Genomic DNA, 20,521 nt, shown 5'->3' with positions numbered 1-20,521 from the left:
AGAAGTGTATGGGACGAGTTGAACACATTTTGTATTCTAATAAGAAAATATCAATGTGGGGACAAACGTTGTGAGTCTCTGATAAATCACAGTATTGATATACACATTTTTTGTAACTTAATACAGTGGTGTGAAAAAGTGTTTGCCTCCTTTCTGATTTCCTGATTTTTTGCATGTTTGTCACACTTAAATGTTTTGGAACATCAAACCAATTTAAATATTTGTCAAAGACAACAGGTAAACACAAAACGCTTAATTTTAAATGAAGGTGTTTATTATTAAGAGAGAAAAAAAATCCAAACCTACACGGCCCTGTGTGAAAAAGTGATTGCACCCTTGTTATAACATACCGTCACTGTGGTTTCTGACACCTGAGTACACTGTCTCTAGCCACACCTGTTCTCAATCAAGACTTAAATAGGACCTGCCTGACAAAGTAAAGTCCCCCAAAAGATCCTTAAAAGTTCCTAGACGAAAACCACTGCTGAGCAAAAATAACATTAAGCTCGTCTCAATTTTTCCGAACACATCTTGATGATCCCCAAGACTTTTTTTGAAAGAAAAAAAAAAAAAGAAATCTGTGGACAAATGAGACAAAAGTTAAACCCTTTGGAAGGTGTGTGTCCCAGTATATCTGGTATAAAAGAACATTATACCAACAGTAAAACATGGTGGTGGTAGTGTGATGGTCTGGGGCTGTTTTGCTGCGTCAGGGCCTGGAAGACTTGCTGTGATAAATGGAGCTATGAATTCTGCTGTCTACCAAAAGATCCTGAAGAAGAATGTCTGACCATCTGTTCGTGACCTCAAGCTGAAACGAACTGGGGTTTTGCAGCAGGACAATGATCCAAAACACACCAGCAAGTCCACCTCTGAATGGCCGAAGAAAAACAAAATAAAGACTTTGGAGTGCCCTAGTCAAAGTCCTGACCTGAATCCGATTGAGATGCTGTGGCGTGATCTTTAAAAAGGCTGTTCATGCTCGAAAACCCTCCAATGTGGCTGAATTACAACAGTTCTGTAAAGATGAGTGAAGCCAAAATTCCTCCACAACGCTGTAAAAGACTCTTTGCAAGTTATCACAAACGCTTGGTTGCAGTCGTTGCTGCTAAGAGTGACCCGACCAGCTATTAGGTTCAAGGGGCAATCACTTTTTCACACAGGGTCATGTAGGATTTTTTTCCCCCTTAATAATAAACACCTTCATTTAAAATAGCATGTTGTGTTTTCCTGTGTTGTCTCTGACTAATATTTAAATTGGTTTGATGTTCCCAAACATTTAAATGTGACAAACATGCAAAAAATCTGGAAATCAGGAAGGGGCAAACACCTTTTCACACCACTGTATGTAATATGTATTGTCTGTAAACTTCACCAGAAGCATGATGGGAAATAATCTCAGAAAGAATCTAGTTGCAGTCTTGCAGTTAGTGATCCCCAGTCTTTGCAAAATCTTAGTTTGTGACTAAAAAGTCTGTGTCTTGTCTTTAGATGGGAGAGGGTCTTTAGATGGAAAAGTCTTTTCAGAGTCTTTTTAAACTCTTAAAGTGTCTGGACAGTTTAAGAGTTGGCTAAGACTGGGGATCACTATTTGACTACAACAACTTTCTGAGATTATTTCCCATCATGCGCCTGGTGGAGTTTATATTCAATACATATTACATATTAAGTTACAAATAATGTGTATATCAATACTGTGATTTATCAGAGACTCAGCTTTTGTCCCCATCAACAGTTTATTTTTCTGCCACACTGTTTATATTTTTTAATAGAATACATTTTGTGTTCAACTCTGTCTATAAACATATTTTACCCCCTTTTTTCTACAACCCTGTATAGCAAAGAATCACATTTACACTGCTATATATTTGGCTTTGTTTTAAATTTAATTAATGCAATTACACTAATTTATTAAACTTGTTCGTATAAAAAAATGACACTGCACAATAACGCAAAGTAGTGCAAAATAAAATAACTTTAAATATGATGACATAAAAGTGCTACCAGTTTTAAAATACTGTACATATTAAAATAAGAATCATATAATGCATATTAACTGCAAAATGTGTTCTTTTTTAAATCGTTTGGAAACAGTCACGTAAAATAATCTTGCCTTCTGGCTTCCCGTAGTTCTCCTATGTTTTTAACATGGCTGTTAACATTGTTTACATCACTATTTACGTGAGAAAAATCTCAAGACTTGCAATAATATTAAGCCGTTAATTTTATCAGAACGAAACACTGACTAAAACTTTCAGTCCTAACTACCTTCCACAGAATGATCAAGATCCGCGACCGAAACTCGTCTGCAGCTTGACTTAGGCAAAGACTCTCGTGATTTTATCCCAGATTATATCGGAAATTTGTCTGCGACAGAGAGATGCCTTGAAAATCATTAGGTGAAAGGTCAGCATAAAAGATACATAAAAACTAGACATCATGCCAATATCCAAAGAAATCTAGGAACAACTGAGAAAGAAATTAATTGAGATCTATTAGTCTGAAAAAGGTTGTAAAGCCATTTTATTTCATTTTGGGACTCCAGCGATGCACATTGAGAGCCATTATGCACAAAAGGCAAAACGTGGAACAGTGGTGAACCTTCCCAGAATTGGCCAGCCGACCAAAATTACCCCAGAATAGAACGACAACTCATCCAAGAGGTCACAAAAGACCCATTAAAAACATTCAAAGAACTGCAGGCCTCTTTTGCCTCAGTTAAGGTCAGCGTTCATGACTCTACCATAAGAATGGACTGGGCAAAAATGGCCTGCACTGATCTGGAAGACTTGCTGTGATGAACGGAGAAGCTGAAAGGAACTTGGGTTCTGCAGCAGGACAGTGATCCAAAACCCACCAGCAAGTCCACCTCTGAATGGCTGAAAAAAACAAAACGAAGACTTTGGGTTGGTCTAGTCTAAGTCCTCAGCTAAATCATATTGAGAAGGTTATTGGGTTTAGGAGGCAAACACCTTTTCACACAGGTTTGGATTTTTTTCCCCCTCCAATAATAATAAAAACTGTCATTTAAAAACTGCATTTTATGTTTACTTGTGTTGTCTTTGACTAATATTTGATTTTTTTTGTGATTTGAAACATTTAACATTGACAAAAATGCACAAAAATAAGAAATCATGAGCAGGCAAACACTTTTTCAAACCACTGTATATAAAATTCCATTTAATCTTCTTGTTAATCTTACATTTTCTCTTTCTCCCTGTTTTTGTAGCGACATGCAGTAATTGTTAGTTAGTCCACTAGATGGGAGTAGTGAGTTATAGACATTTAGCCGACTTCAGGGAAAAAGCATAAACAGAAGGTAGAAGTATGTAGCTAGCTTCCAAAACAACCTGTTAAGGCTGGAGTTTTAATAAACAGAATGTTTTTATTAATAATGTCTCCTTATTAAATGAGAAAAATTACATGGTACCAGGATGGCTTTAATATTGTAGCGAGCTCAGCAGTTTAATACCTGGTGCTAATTGAGATGTTGAAATATTTTTAATCGGGCACCAGTTTTTAAATGAATTAAATTAGATTGATTAAATAATTAATTAATTAATCAATTAATTAATAACACAATACATCTCAAGGACGTGGCTTCTACAGGTAACAGCAATTCATAAACAGTTATCCAGAAAACACATTGAAACACTGGTTTTGTAATATAAAAAGTATTTTATTAAATCACACAGATATGAGTAAATAAATCAATACATTTCAAATGTAGCCATTAGATATCAAATCATAGTGTATAAAGATAAATGAGAAGAAAAGCGCGTTATAAAACTGGTATAGAAAGGAATAACTGGTCAGATTAATAGAAATATTAAGTAAGGACTTCAAAATAATGAAATAAGTATAATGAAATCAAAATGATCAAATGAGGACAAAAATATGTAGACAATTAAGTTATTTTAGGACCTACAAAGATCATCCTTTTCTCCAAATAACTAAAAATGAATCTATACTAGGAAAAGAGTTAAGAACAATAATCAACCAGAGTTGACCAACCAAAACACTGATTGATAAAATAATACCCGAATGCCTTACTCTGAGGGTGCTTTCACACCTACACGTGACTGTTTCATAGGCTGTACCTGTTACAATATGTATTGTTGTCACAGGGACATTATTAATTATTAATGAAGTGGTGAGGGGGAGCGCGTATGTTGTGTAACCACTGTAGAGGCAAGTGTGCGTGAGCTAATAAAGTGCTGCCCAGTTGGGCTAGTTTAAAGAGATTTGGTAGTCTTTATCTATATTTCGGAGCGAAATATAACAGTACCATTCCCTTAGCTCTGTACTGTATTAAAAAAAAAGTTCTGTCTCTGTTTGCACTTCAAGCATAGTCTTAATATGACTGGTTATAGTTATGCATAGTTAAATTACAAGAGATTTAGGAGAAAAAAACACAAACCCTAGGCTTAATATGACTGGTTGTGGTTTGCACTTATTGTTTGCACTATATAAGACCTAGAAAAGTTTTATTTTTATTTTTTATTCTTATTTCTATTTCTTATAGAATCAATGTGTGAGAGAAACCAGTCTGTTACGTTTGTGTTATATGATTTTGTCAAATAAAACTCTAGTTTTCAAGCCATTTTTCATTTTTGACAATTTCTTTACAATTTCATTTCATCTCGTCTCGTTCTCGTGAACCCAATATCACGTCTTGTCTCGTCTCGTGATATTAGTGTCTCGTCACACCCCTAGTGTCTGCTAAAGGAATGTCAAAAGATTTACAAGGTTTACCCAAAACTTGCATTTAGGGCTCCTGAGAGAAGCTGAAAAGATGAAAAAGTAAAAAAAAAAAGTCATTTGAAATTTAGGGTTGTTTAGGAAAAGATTACTTAAAGGTTTTTAGTGCATCCTCAGTGTTCTCAAGTCTCACGCTTTGAGCGTGTGACACAAGCATCTCAGCGAGTTCACACGCCACACATGGTATTTCTCACGCTTGCCAATCCATTGGCTGTATATTATAATGTACTCTCGTTGAGCCAATCAGAATATAGATCGCTCTGTTGTTAGGCAGACCTAGTAAGAGGGTGGAGTTTCAGCCAGAGTGTCAGGCACGAAGAACTGTCCGATTCAAAAGTTCTGAAACACGTCGGTGAACCTTTTAACAACTGAAGAACTGTGCGAACCCCCTCTTGAACAACTGAAGAAGAACTGCGTGCAAATGCAAAAAACATTTGACTCCACAAAAGCTGGGGTCAGTGAAGGTGCAGTTGTATCGGCATTGACTGGGAATGTTCAGAAATACCAGCCAAACAAAGTGAAAGAACAAAATTCGTCCTAAGAGCCATCAGACTCTTCAACTCCTCCCAGTGGAGCCGAAAGAGTTAGAAGGACAGATGAGGAGCTTATATAGACGAGAAGCTCTTCGGGACTCTATTATTACTTTACTGTACAATCTGTACCTTTGCACTACTGAACACTACTGACACTTTACTGTACATCCTGTATATTCCCACTCTGGGATTCTATTTAACACTTTACTGTACAACCTGTCATTTTTGCACTCCTGGACACTTTTACATTCTACTAAATTTTTATCTCCTATTTATGGTCAGGTTACCTTCATACTTTGTAAAGTTTGTTTGTATTGTTTGTATCTATATATCCTTGTATATATCTTATAATAGTTTTAATTTTCTTACCACACCTTCATTTTTGATTATACTGTATTAACCCTATTATTGTTGTTTGAGCTTCTGTGTTGTTTTTCTGTAACTTTCTGTATGGGACAGGATCACTTTGCCAAGCAATGTTTTTCAACTGGAAAACAAAGCAATGCATGAAGTGGAAGAAGCTGACCTTAGCAACACATTCTTTGTGGGTATGGTTAATCATGATGATTCCACACTGGGGCAATCTCAGCAAGCCAACACAGAGACAGTGGAGCAAGACAAATAGATGGTACCATTGTCTGTAAATGGCGCTATAATTCCTCTCAAGCTTGACACAGGGGCCAAAGCCAATTTGATTTCAGAAAGTGACATCAGCACAATGGAAATTAATCCACAAATTCATCAGAAGTTGGTGCAGCTCAAAGCCTACAGTGGTAAACTAAAGGCACCTGCAGACTCATTGTGACAGTAAAAGAGAGAAAACACAACCTGTTATTCATCACTCGCTGTTGGGTGATATGGCTTGTGAGAGACTAGAACTGGTCAAGAGAGTACAGAATCAATAAACCTTTTATACGGGATAGTGGTACTCTGTAGTGTTTCGACATTTCCAGATGTTTCTTGTCAGTTTGTGTGCATAAGTAGTTCCTTTGTTTCATTGTCTGGTCTTATTCTGTCTGAGAGAATCTGTTTACAACAAATGATTCTTAACTGTCTCTTCATAGAGAGCCCTTAGAGTGTTGATTACTGCCTAACCCACTTTGTTCATCATATTGAAATGACCCCCACACCCTGTCTTCTCTCCACCTTTTGTGATCTCCTCTTCATCCCCTGTTCCCCTCTTGGTAACCGTATCCCCTTTCTCCTACTCCCTTCATCTCGCTCCAGTGTTTAAAACCCAGAATACTCTTTCCATTGCTGGTCATTTTATCATTCTTCTTTGTTTATTAGTGAACAAAGCTCAAAGACTTTCCTGTGTTAGAAATTCGGCTTTCAGGAATCAGGAGTCAGAATCAGGAGACAGCTTGAGAGATGACATGAGTTTATTCTCGTGCAGACAGAAAATCTACACGGGCACAGCTTAGTTGGTCGTTGCTCCCTCTGTGTCCGCCTGACTAGTCCATGTGAATTGTCTGTTACTGTCTGTGTGAGACTCTCTGACCGAGACTGAACTAGACTGAACTAGACTAGACTGAACTGAGCTAGACATTTCAGTAGGACTTTACATAGAGTAGAAACTGCTTTGAACACAGCAGGGGGAAGAAAGGTAGGGGTTTAGGGAGGAGTATGTGGGGGGTGTCTTCATTGGGGGTTGATGGTCATCAGATGGTCGTCACCTTGTTTGGGATTTCAAATTATCATATAAATGACATAAACAAAGGAGGCAATGTTGACTATCTGCAGAGTAGATAGCCATCAACCATCTTCAGCAATGATATAAGTGTAAAGAGGAATAGGGGGGTAGGGAGTGAGTAAGTTTAGAACCTATGAAAAGCACAATTTGTAATTGACAAACTCTCAATGTTGAAAACTTAATAAAAGTACAATTTGTTGTTGACAGAATCTCTCACCTGCCTTCACCTACTGTCACCTACTGTGGTGTAATAGCAGGGTGACACAGACGTAAGGACAATCATAAAGCCACGTGCCATTTATGAGTTATAGACTCTGCACTGACTAAACACCAATATAAGTTATGTACTTCTACCTGTGTAAAATCATTTAAATGTAAGTCACTCTGGCTAGGAGCGTGATCAAAATGCTATAAATCTAAATGGAAGTCTGTCAAAAATGGTATAGAGATATGCTTAGAAACAACACATAAGCACAAAAAAATTTATTAGGGCAGATTAAACGTTATTTATTGAAACAATGACACCGTAAAAAAGCATTTTGGGCCATAATCTTATTCCAGGTGAAAACATCCCCATGTCAGGCAGTGCAGGCAACAGGTTGGCTGCTTAGTCTTTTATGGATAATTTAAATCAAGCTATACATATATATAGACAATGAAAAAAACAAACAAATAAGTAATCAGTTCTAATGCATTAGGCATTCAAACAATCAGGTTTATAAATACTGTATAGGAGACAAATATATGGTACAAAATATGCCTAATACAAGAAAAAAGTAATGCTAGTGGGGTGAGTTGTGCCAGTTTTTACTTAAAGTGACTTTAAAGCGACACCATGACAGTAATGCTTTCAGGCTATAATAGTTAAGTTATAATAGGTTATAATAGTTTTAAAAGTTTCATTATAGTTATGAGAAACACATAAACAAACTCAAAAACTCAACAAACTTTTACAGATAGTTGATAATCAAAATGATCAACTATAAGTGAGTGCGAGAGAGAGAGAGAGATTTATCAGTTCATCCTCCCACGTGGGGTGTTGTGGTGTTTGAGCTACTCACAGGTAAAGTTTCTCACAGCTGCTTCTCAGAAGGACTTGTAGCTGTGTGGAGTTTATTCCTCATACTGTATCTTCTGTTTCACTACAGAACACGTGCTTTTATCTCCCTCGCGCTCATATTATAATTCAATTCTGCTGCTTCCTCAGTGTTTTCTGTCATTATTTTGCGGCTAACGCGAGCGCTATAAACAAGAACCAACACCACAGAGGTGCCGTGCTGCCGCTGTTGTGCCGAATCTGACTCCCAGCTGAATCCGACTTCGCTTCAAGAGCAGAATCGGCACAACACCGCCCGCTGTAAAACTGCTGGAGTGGAAACAGCGCTTATAAATAAATTCACAAACACAAAAACTAAGGGTATTCTATCAGGGGTATTCTTGGTTACTCAGCTATATTGTGACTATTTTTTGGAGCCCGACGGTATCAGTTCGTTTTCGATATATCAATATTAGAGTTTAGATTCTTTGCCCGAACCCGACCCGAGATTTTCCACCACATTCCTCGGGCCGGGTCAGGTTCGGGCAGAGAATCTAAGCTCTAATATTGATATATCGAAAACGAACTGATACCGTGGCCCAACAACTGCGATACGAACTCTAGTGCATATATATTTTAGGATGTGGTGCATCCCTGGAAACAGTCACTTTGGATCTAAAATATAGAACTTAAGAAATACAGCTGCTCTCGTGGCACAACTGGCCCCCAGTGTGGGGTAAGTTGTGCCTTTGGAGAGAGTAAATTGGGGTAAATTGTGCCATTGATTACTAAACAAAACAGTGTATTTTTATCTCATACAAAAGCTAGACAAATTCAATACAAAATTATTAATTTAAGGTTTATTTAAGGTTACTTTACAACATTAAAGACAAATTTGAGCACACCAAAGGTTTTTTTTTAAACAAGACCTAGCAAACCAATCACTCCTAATTCTAACAAAGATTAAAAGTTTATTAGCATAATTAGCTCTTAATCTGTCCCTTATTGAGCCATTGCAGTTTACATTCACATTTGCATAAGTTGCAGCTATACGCTTTAAATAAGTACCCAATTTTGCTTCTTTGTGAACTATCTGTATTGTGGTAACTGATAATGAGCAGTTCCTGGGGAAATAATTGTTAATGTTCCCTATTACTTTTTCTTAATAAATGCACACTTCAAGCCAGTTCACAGCATTTCGTGGCACTAACATCATGAAACATTGTTGCTAGTGTCTTTATATGTTCTGTCAGCTCTTTCTCCATATGTTCATCAAAGACTTGATTGGCAAGTCCAGTTATTTTATATCCTGGCCCCATTTTTTTCCATCTATCTTTTTCTTCTCTATGTATCGTTTTAATGACATCCTGCATATGTTCATCTCCCTCGCCACCTGACAAATGGACTTCCCCTTCTCCACCTCTTTCACTGCTCTGTCCTTGTCCTCTAGAGTAGTGAAAGCCCTGCTTGTCTTCCTCTTATAACTCCATGGCATGATGGTGTATTTCTATGTTTGGTCTAAAATTTAGAATGTCACATACAGGTGAAAAATTAGCATATTGTGATAAAGTTCATTATTCTCTGTAATGTACTGATAAACATTACACTTTCATATATTTTAGATTCATTACACACAACTGAAGTAGTTCAAGCCTTTTATTGTTTTAATATTGATGATTTTGGCAAAAAAGTAAAGAAAAAACAAAAATCTCAATAAATTAGCATATTTCATCCGACCAATAAAAGAAAAGTGTCACGTGGTCCCTGTCTGTTCTCATGTTTCTGTGTTTATTTACCTTTTCTGGCCCTGTCTCATGTCTTTGTTATATCCCCACGTGACCTGTGCTCCTCTGTGTCTCCTGTCTCAGTAGTTTTCCACTCACCTGTGTTCAGTTGTAGCTCCGCCCCTTAGTCCCAGGTGTTTCCTGTTTCCCGTGTGTGCTCCTCTATTTATAGTCCGTGTTCCCTTTCTCCTGTGTCGATCCTTGTACGTTTCATCTGTCAGTGCTCCATGTTTTTGCTTGTTTCCTCAGTCCTGGTTTCTTTTGGTTATTCCATGTTTGTTTTGTATTTATTTTAGGTAATAAATTTGTGTGTAGTTTGCGTTTGCGTCCACCTCCTCGTCCTTCCCGCACCCCACCTGACAGAATGATCGACCGAAATATGGACGCAGCGAACAGTCCTTGGCACGGGTCCAGGATGGCCATCCGCCATGCCCCCTTCGGCACCCTGGCGCAGGAGATCCCGAGGCACCGAAACCGAAGGCAGCCTCGGGGTAAGCGCTCTAAAGGGTCCCGCCTGCCGGAGGAAGAACCCTTCATGGTGGGAGGATGTTCTTGGGGGGGGCACTACGGGTTGGTGCGGTGAGCCTCGGGTCTCGTCCCGCGTTAGGCAGTACCTATGAGTACCCGAGGCAGGTGACGCGCAGCCCGTGGGACTACCTTACTCCGAGGAGGAGCTCTACCTCGCACCAGCCCGTACTCCATTGCCGTTTCCCCCAGGGGCTGTACTCTACCTAGCTCTCGGCTGCACAGCTCCTAAGGCCATCCTGACTCCCGTGATGCCCGCGGATGCTCCGTGACTCTTGTGGCTGAAACGCCGCGCTCCGTTAAGCCCATGGCCGAGACGCCGCGCTCCATGGAGCCTGCGGTCGAGACGCCACGCTCCGTGAAGCCTGCGGCCGAGCATGGAGTGCTCCAAAATCTCCTGATAGCTGGCTGCATTGACCCTGCCCTTGATAAAACACAGTGGATCAACACCAGCAGCTGACATGGCACCCCAGACCATCACTGACTGTGGGTACTTGACACTGGACTTCAGGCATTTTGGCATTTCCTTCTTCCTAGTCTTCCTCCAGACTCTGGCACCTAGATTTCCGAATTACATGCAAAAATTGAGCAACAGTCCAGTGCTGCTTCTCTGTAGCCCAGGTCAGGCGCTTCTGCCGCTGTTTCTGGTTCAAAAGTGGCTTTACCTGGGGAATGCGGCACCTGTAGCCCATTTCCTGCACACGCCTGTGCACGGTGGCTCTGGATGTTTCTACTCCAGACTCAGTCCACTGCTTCCGCAGGTCCCCCAAGGTCTGGAATCGGCCCTTCTCCACAATCTTCCTCAGGGTCCGGTCACCTCTTCTCGTTGTGCAGTGTTTTCTGCTACACTTTTTCCTTCCCACAGACTTCCCACTGCAGTGCCTTGATACAGCACTCTGGGAACAGCCTATTCGTTCAGAAATTTCTTTCTGTGTCTTACCCTCTTGCTTGAGGGTGTCAATGATGGCCTTCTGGACAGCAGTCAGGTCGGCAGTCTTACCCATGATTGCGGTTTTGAGTAATGAACCAGGCTGGGAGTTTTTAAAAGCCTCAGGAATCTTTTGCAGGTGTTTAGAGTTCATTTGTTGAGTCAGATGATTAGGTTAATAGCTTGTTAAGAGATCCTTTTCATGATATGCTAATTTTGTGAGATTTTGGGTTTTCATGAGCTGTATGCCAAAATCATCAGTATTAAAACAATAAAAGACCTGAAATATTTTAGTTGGTGTGCAATAAATATAATACATATGAAAGTTTAATTTTAATCATTTCATTATGGAAAATAATTAACTTTATCACAATATGCTAATTTTTTGAGAAGGACCTGTAGTTTTAGTGTGTACAATTACAAAAAATAATATGTTTACAATATTCATAACCCAGGCCCATTGGCAAAATCACCCCAACCCTACCATTTTGGAAAAAATACAGCATCCAGTAGTTTTGGGCTAACATCATGCTAGCTGTATAGACTCATAATGTAGTTTAGCAAAGCACTAAAACATGTGAAATGCTTTCAAACTTGTAAATAACTGTTCAGACAAACAACTGAATGTGAACTTGAATGTCATGACCTCTCATGCAATGAGGCTCTCTTCTTTGCAGAGTAAAATGGCTAACTTAAAAAAGGTGTGGTCACATTTCTTCTGTGGTTCCCTAGAAACAGGGGGTGGCACAACTTCCCCACTGGCACAAATCACCCCACTTTCCCCTTTTGTATGCAGTAATTTATGATGTAAAAAGACACACAATAATAGCTATATATTCTTGAAAGCAATCTGCTTTCTTATGTATTGTATTTTGTTTGCATACAGTTTATATAAATAGTTTGCACTGTATTGTGGTTGATTTTTGTTGTTACATTACTTTATTTTTGCTACTTTTTATTTTGTCACACTATCATTATTATTATTATTATTACTATTATTATTATTATTAAATTTGTCTTGGTAAATTGCTTTTTTACTAAATAGACAAATGCTTAGAGTTTTATTTGTTTCTACTGAATGTACTCAAGTGTTCTATTTACTCTAAATAAAACTTTAACATTTATTTAGTTGCAGTACTATTGAAATTAATTTCATCATCACAGCAACATGCAAGAAAAGCTTTACATCTCAATAAAATAAATATACAAATGATCAATCTAGCAGTGAGAGTTTGTGGTTATTTCTATATGGTAATGTCTATATTTTAAACATTTTTATATTAGAATCACATGCATCACATGCAGTGATTTCCATTTTGCCAACTGTGCACCAATCTGGATCTCTGTTGATATTAGAGATACACTGTTTTGTAGATTCTTGTCTAACATTATATTGCAAATATTAAAAAGGATTGAAAGGAAAGGGATATTTTATAAAGGCATATAGGGATTCTGGAACAGTAAGGCAAATGCCACTATTTCTGCTGTAGACTGAAGACAATTGGATTTGGCATTAAAAGATTAATAAGAAACATTATCAACAGATATACATCTGGGTCTGATACACAGTTCAGTAGATAGCACCTTTTGTCTGAATCCACCCATTTTTCTTGGGAGCAAAATTATTGGAACAAATAAACTTGAAACACATTAAAGTGAATAAGACTTAATATTTAGTTGCAAATCCTTTTCATGCAAAAAATGGCATCAAAACTGTGACCCACTGACATCAGTACTTTTACAAGTAAACAAAAGTTTTCATTCTTCTTTTTTTGTAATGCTTTTACAGAATTTTCACTGCAGCCTGTTGTAGTTTGTTTTGGGTGGTTACTCCCTTCAGTCTCCTCTTTAGCAGGTATTGCATGCTCTGACTATCTAGGCCAGTCTAACAAGGCTCTTCCAATCAGTTTGGCTGAATCTTTCTTCAAATTAACAGACAAAATGTTTCAGTAAACTTCAGTAAAGTTCATTGTACTGCTGCCATCACGAGGGACATCATCAGTGAAGATAAACAAGCCCATCCCACAAAAAGCCATGCAAGCACAAGCCATGACATTACCTCTATTGTTTAACAGATAAGATGGTATGTTTGCGATCATCATAAGCATATCCTTCCATCACATAGGAAACTGTTAATCTTAGTTTTATCGGTTCATAAAACTTTACCTGTTCAACATCTGTTTCACCAGCGAGAATGTTCTTCTTCAGGACATTCCACATGGTTGTTCTGGCTATAGCCAATATTTGTTTGGTTACTCCTCTAACTATAAATTAAAACAGTCTGCACAGGCAAACCCCAATTCTGAAACTGAGCGTAGACATTCAGCGCTATTTATTGTTACAATAATCAATGTATCATGTGGCTCTCGGCTGCACTGAAAATATAGCCCCCCCCTCAATGTAAACCCGAGTTTAAATAAAGGATGATGATGATGATGAAGATGATTATGATGGTGGTGATAATTATTAGGACACATCTGGGCAACAAAACTCACCTGACACTCTCATGTTCCAATACTTTTTCCCACAAAAAAGGGTGGGTTCAGGCAGAAGGTGCTATCTTCTGAAATGTGCATCAGATTAAGAAAAAATCTTTTTTTATATCAAGATCAAATGTGTTCAGTTTACAGCAGAAAACAATTGATTGGCCACACTATTCCAATACTTGTGGGAAGTGTATATAAAGGATCATAAAATGCTCTCCTGGGTCTCAGTGCAGTTGTTTTTGATGCACAGATCAGTGTAATTACTGATTTCACACCTGCTCAAATAATCCGCACCAAGATTACAAACAAATCACATGTTGCCTGCTTCTAACACAACTGACTGTTCACTTGTGCCACATCAAATCACCCTTCTGTACCTTGTGAACTGCTTGAATTTGGTATTTGATACACAGAGAGCATTTCGTCTGATGGCAATAGGTAAGAGATGTGTGTTGTTTTTTCTAAAGGAAAAAATAGAGGTAATGTTTTAGGTTTAAGGCACTGTAAGGCTATTTTAGCAGGGCATTTTAAGCAGAGAGAATAGTAACTCTTAAAACAGGAAAAAAATGCACAGACCTAAAGAACGACACAGGAATAAAACCTATGCAAACTATTGCTACAATGTCAGGTGAGCTTATTGAAATAATGGCAAACACATGCCTTTACTTTCCTAGGCGGTTCTTAAATCGCCATGGAAAAAAGAGAAAGCAATGAAAATATAAATGGAGAATTATCAATACATAATTACCAACACACGACATATGGACTAAGGCTGTTCTCTTATATCTCACTACATATAGTAAAGGTTTCCAGTGTCCTCTGCTCTGCACATATCATTTTTACTCATCAAACACACTGAATTTAATGCCCTGGCTAATCACCAAACCTTTCATGACATTTCAGAAAATCCAGAAACAAGCATTGTGAGCAAGGACTAAAACTGAAAGCAACTAGTGATATTTTACATTGTCTGACACTTAAAAAATGGTAAGAGATAAGAAAATTCTCCATGTATCCCCTGGCTGGAAATATGAATGACTGTGTGTTTTACTGGGTTACTCCTCTGTCGTGTCCTTCCCGTCCATATTCCTCTCAGTTAGTGCTGCACCTTCAAAAATAAGGCACTTTTGACCTGGCCTGCTCTCATCGTCTACGCCGGAGGGACTAAAGGGACTCTGGGAGAGTGGGTCAGGCTCTTGCTCTGATTGGTGACCAGGTACCGGTGAGGTGCGAAGTGTGGAGGAGCAAATGGATGGCTGGTGAGAAAAGAAATAAAAAGAAATCATGTGTGTACGGAATACAGAATGGTAGTGTTAGTACATTAGTAATGCAGCCTTTTTCCTTTTTACTGTGTGTGTGTGTGTGTGTGTGTGTGTGTGTGTGTGTGTGTGTAACAACAACAGTGATAGTAACTGACTGACTGACCTGCTTATGGTGAAGTAACTGTCTCGGCTATCCAAAAAGAGCTTTTTATTTGTTTTGGATCATTGCTGTGAGGATTTGATTGCATTTAACAATTTAATAATAAGGTCATTAGAGAGGTCAGGGTGTTGGATAATAACCACCTTACGTCATCCCCAACTTATGCCAAAAATACTGGATGGAGCACCATCATTGCAGAGAAGGGTCTTTAAACCCCTCTAGCCCACATCTATAATTAAGCATGATGCAATAGTTCATGTTTAGTGATAATTTATATAGGGACTAGATAAGCTGTGTGTGTGTGTGTGTGTGTGTGTGTGTATTTGCCCATCTATGTCCCCATCAGCAATGGGTAGGATGAACTATTTAGAAGAGGTGTCCACAAACATTTGGACATCTAATGTACCTGCAGTGACAAACTGGATTTCTTGGTCTGCTCCTTTAACTTGGCCAATGTGCCTCGCAGACCAGATTTCTCTGTCATTTCAAGAGCTGCTTTAAACAGTTTCGGGGTCTCAGGCCGCGGGGGGATCACATGCACTGGCTCCTTCTCTTCCTCCTTCTTCTCCACAGGCTTCTTTTCTGCCAGCATTTTTCTGCACAACACATCAGCATTAGCGACAATTACTAGTACATACAAACACACGTGCACACTACTGAAGCAAAATACTACAAAAGACAGCTGTTTGTTTGAATTATAACCAAATAATAGCAAACAATTCCGGTCATCTTTAAATATAATATTTCACAAATGTCTTAATTATTTTGGTATATTAATTAATACAGTTAATCAACTAGTTTATTGTGGTACTCTACAATAAACAACACAGTAATTTCCGGGCTATAAGCCTCTACTTTTTTCACACACTTTTTGTTTACAGGCTCACAAATTTTCAAAGTGATTTACTTAACCAAATCAAATTATTTTATAAGAGATAAGTGTGTAAATTAATCAAGGGCTCGCCAGGACAACAAAGTATATGCAGCTACTGGACATCAGTGTGAATCATGCATTTAAAGTGGGGCTCCAAGCTGAGTGAAAGGCTTGGATGTAAAGCAGCAAGATGCTGCTCCGCTCATGACCTGTTACAGGGCTGCTGTAATTACCATCAGCTACCTTTCTAACCTGCTGCTTATTAACGCTGTAGTGTTACAGTTAGATAATACAGTGTGCAGATTTAGCCGTAGTGGCGCGGCAGTAGCCTAGCCTTCAGTTTGCAGAGCTGTTACCTGCTGAGCCTTTATTTTCTTTGAAACTGGTTTTAAAGTAGTTACATTCAACAACTCTCCCATAAATGTATATTATGCTTACAAATGAATTATATAAAAGGATAACTGGTTTAAGTGTAATAGCATGTCTTACAATTACATTTGGTTACACTAAAACACATTTTAGAAACATATTGGAAGAAATCAGATTGATTAAAATTATTATATAAACTGCCCACTCAAATATACATCTTAAAACATTGTATTTTTATTATTGTAGACCAGCTATTTGATTCTTTTTAATATATTGAATTTTTTGTAGTGTTACAGATTTAAAGCAGGTCTTTTATGAGCCTTTATAGAACTGTCCTAAATAACATTCTATACATTTTATATTATTTTTCTTTCCCATTTTTACAATGTACAAAGGCTATAAACACATTTCCACATTGTATCATAACGTTGACAGGCATATTATACTTCACGGTATATTTGACCTTGATATGTTTTTTTAACACACAGACACACCTCTTGCTTCAGTAAAATGTATATTTTTCCTTTATTCATGACTGGGATTGGTTGGATTTACTCTCCTTTGATTGCAACTACACGAAATAAAGCAAGTTGAACAACGGCGGGGGTGCTGAAGCCAAAGCGCAATATTCTTTTCCTGGTAGGCTCCTGTAATTTTAAACCAGCCATGTTGCAGGACTGTTCTTGGTATTTAATGTTATTTGGGCCCTATCATACACCCTGCGTGTAGCGTGGCTTATTGCCATCATACACCCCATCAACAGTCTATTTTCACACCTTGCGCACGCATCCTTAAAATAGCTTTGGACTTTTGGAATAAATTAACACAGTGGTCTGGAAATTACGTGTGTTCAGGTAAATTTCTGGCGTGTTTCTATCTTGCAGCAGAAAAAAGAATTGCGCGACTGATCCGATTAAACCCTGACTAAACCCAACAATCAGTCACGCAACCAGAACTGAATCACAATCACCACGCGCACTGCGCTACCCATTTACAATACCACACACCATCACTTCTTTACCACAGCAAAAAACACCTCACCCAGAGCCTTTAGCAATCAACTATAAAAATTAAATATACCTACAAATCTGCAGTAACCTAAATTATTATTAGTTATATTTATAACGATTTATATTTATGTTCAGTAGACAGACTTAATAACTGTAGTTTAATATAGCAGATATAGGCATTCTGCTGTTTGAGAATTTTAACAGATTATTCTCACGCAAATGCTGGAATTTTAGAAATAAAAAATGAAAAGAGAAAAGCACTTAGACTGAACATAAATTTATTTTATTTCAGTTTGCTATTACTTAACTGAAATTTACTTTTTTTTTTTATATCTGAAAAATAAAGCACGTTGTCACCCTGGCGTCTGGTGCTGCCTGTCAAGTACATAAAACTTAAAACATTTTAAATAAACAGAAATATAAAGCTATATGTAAGCGTTCGTTTCTCATCACCAGGGCAAATTTATTAAAATATTATATATAATAATTAATTAACTAAAATCTCATCCAGCGTTCTAAAAAGCCGCAGGCACGCGCAGCGGACCCTACGCTATACCAAAGACAGATTGTATGTTCAATTTTTGTGATACAATCGTCGTATCATCAGATCAATATTTATACCGTAAACAGACAAAGATATCAGTAATTCTTAGTAATGCTGTGACAATCTCTCACTTGGCTTTCTTGCGAAGAACTTTCTGGGACTCCGGGTAGTGCACCAAGATTTCGTTGAGGCCCTTCTTTTCCAGGATGAAGAGATTAGCAAAGCCATGCGCTATTACATTGGCTGTTCTCCGGTTCCCCCCTCCCACGGCCAGCAGACTTCAGGTAAAGACGTAAAAAAAAAAAAAAGGAGTTACATTCACTGAGGGAACTGTTTGTATGTACCTCTGTGTACTGTATTCTTGTTTAATTCTTCTAGTCTAAATGTTGAAACTTTCCACAGGCAAAACACATAGTAGTAACATATTCTATTGTATTCAGGTTTTCATTCTTTTATATGAAAACTTTCAGCTACACTATGATTAAGAAGTTTTGAATAAAGCTATATTAAATGTAGCAAAAATGGTGTTCACCTGATTTCGCCAAACACTGCTCCTGCTTTTAGTGTTGCAAAGACAATCTTCCCACCCGGACCCCCAACCACCTGAACCTCACCTGATTTGATGATATACATCTCTCGACCAACCTCATCCTGCAGAAAGAAGGACAAATAAAACTACAAGCACCAAAAGATTTATTAACCACTAATAAACCGAACAGTACTGTGTACTAGAATATACATCAGAGCAAGCCTGTTTACACTTTTTTCTATCCAGAGAGTAACTGGATCTACTTTGGCCAGATTTTGCTTACACATTTTACTAAATGCATCCCCAGTGTGAAGAAATGGAAACCCTTGTATTAGTATACAAAATATAATCAAAATCAATAGCAGTACCCTGTACTTTGATGAAAAGTATTGTCATGGAGATCCTTATGTTTGTTTGCAAATCTGTGTACAATTGACAATAAAAGGCTCTATCATGTCGTCTTATAATAAGCGCATGATACCTTTTTACAGACGTAGTCTCCAGGAAGATACACAACAGATTTGAGTCTTTTCAGCATGTCATAAATCATCTGCCGATCACAACCCTTAATGGAAAAAAATTAAGAGGCAAACAGTTGGAAAGAGATAATGAGAAATAAATGACACAACGAGAGACCATTCAACATTACAATCATTAACAAATCAGTAACATTACAATTCTAAGAAACAAATTAAATTTAAATAAACTAACAAAGAATAGTATGAAAAAGCAATCCAATAGCTGTCATCATACCTCAAAGAGAGGGACTTTGCTGACAATAGAGTAGTTCACATCCACTGCAATATCCAGCCTCATCTTGTCAGGTAACTGGACAAGCAATTCCTGTTCATCTATAGACAAAATATTGTTAATTGTTAGCTGATTTAATAAAAAAACATGTCAAAACAAATCTAAACAAATGTTATTTATCCACAAGCAATGGATTATTGGACATATAAATTAAAATGTCAACCAATCTAACCAATACAGTGCCATCCATCTGTTATCAAACCCCAGCACCTACTGATCTAACCAGCACAGACCCATCCATCTCTTATCAAACCACAGAACCTACTAATCTAACCAGCACAGCACCATCCATCTGTTATTAAACCCCAGAACCAACTATTCTAACCAGCACAGCGCCATCTATCTGTTATTAAACCCCAGAACCAACTATTCTAACCAGCACAGCACCATCCATCTGTTATCAAACCACAGAACCTACTAATCTAACCAGCACAGCACCATGTAACTGTTATTAAACCCCACAAACTACTAATCAAACCAACACAGCGCCATCTATCTATTATCAAATGCAAATTTTGACTCTTGTATGTGTGAGCATCTTCAATAATAGTTTTGTATTGTTTGAGTGAAAAAGGAGCAGCTAAAATAAAGTGGTCTAGTGTTATTGATTGATGTTCATTACAGGGAGCTTTTAACTTTCTACTAGTGTAAAGTATTTATTCATTCATTCATTCATTCAATCACTCAATCACTCATCACTCATATAATCTATTTGAATTTTACAGTTACAAATCACAGAGCATGTTATTCATTCGATTATTTTTTATTTTATTAGATTCATTTTAATTGCTTAACAGCACTATGTGTAATGATAAGTCAAGACATGATGATTTGTTTTACTTAAGATGAAGCAAATTATTACAGTTTTAATCATTTGAAATATATTAATTATTTCTTTACATTTGTTTGTGTCATGGTGGGATATATAAGGCACTAAATGAACAGTCTACTTTTGAAAAAAATGGGCAAAAACATGGCTAGAGAGCTGAGTTAAAGACTGATTTGGCAAAAATTCACCAAAGGACAGTTGGTGAATCAGCAACAGGGTCATGGATCACTGATATGATCCACCTCACAACGACAACTTAAAAAATCTGCTTCTTAATGTATTGGTGCAAGATACAGGGCTGATAGTCGAAAAAAATCTTAAACCTAAGCTAACATGCCCGGAGGTGGGCTCACTTATAACACATAACTTGCTGTCACCTGGTACAAAT

The 20,521-nt window shown here is 37.7% G+C and overlaps 1 protein-coding gene across 3 annotated transcripts in view; it reads right to left on the bottom strand.

Moving 5' to 3' along the window:
- LOC103043601 (cyclic nucleotide-gated cation channel beta-1) overlaps positions 1-20,521 on the bottom strand; it is a 267,445-nt gene that overhangs the window by 231,734 nt on the left and 15,190 nt on the right. For 2 of the 3 annotated variants that reach the window (XR_007440867.1, XR_007440866.1), the window contains 6 exons: positions 19,248-19,345; positions 18,976-19,059; positions 18,498-18,616; positions 18,097-18,243; positions 15,575-15,764; positions 11,014-15,002 (listed from right to left, as the gene is read on the bottom strand). Coding sequence is in view for 1 of the 3 variants with exons in the window: in XM_022683903.2 (XP_022539624.2) it covers positions 14,802-15,002; positions 15,575-15,764; positions 18,097-18,243; positions 18,498-18,616; positions 18,976-19,059; positions 19,248-19,345 (839 nt within the window). In the remaining 2 variants the exon portion in view is untranslated. Of the gene's footprint in view, positions 1-7,471; positions 15,003-15,574; positions 15,765-18,096; positions 18,244-18,497; positions 18,617-18,975; positions 19,060-19,247; positions 19,346-20,521 lie in introns of those variants that run through there. The other variant, XM_022683903.2, reaches the window with a different exon arrangement.

Source organism: Astyanax mexicanus, chromosome 10, assembly GCF_023375975.1.
Source record: "Astyanax mexicanus isolate ESR-SI-001 chromosome 10, AstMex3_surface, whole genome shotgun sequence".
Lineage (NCBI taxonomy): Eukaryota > Metazoa > Chordata > Actinopteri > Characiformes > Acestrorhamphidae > Astyanax > Astyanax mexicanus.
This window is presented reverse-complemented; position numbering and strand designations above follow the sequence as displayed.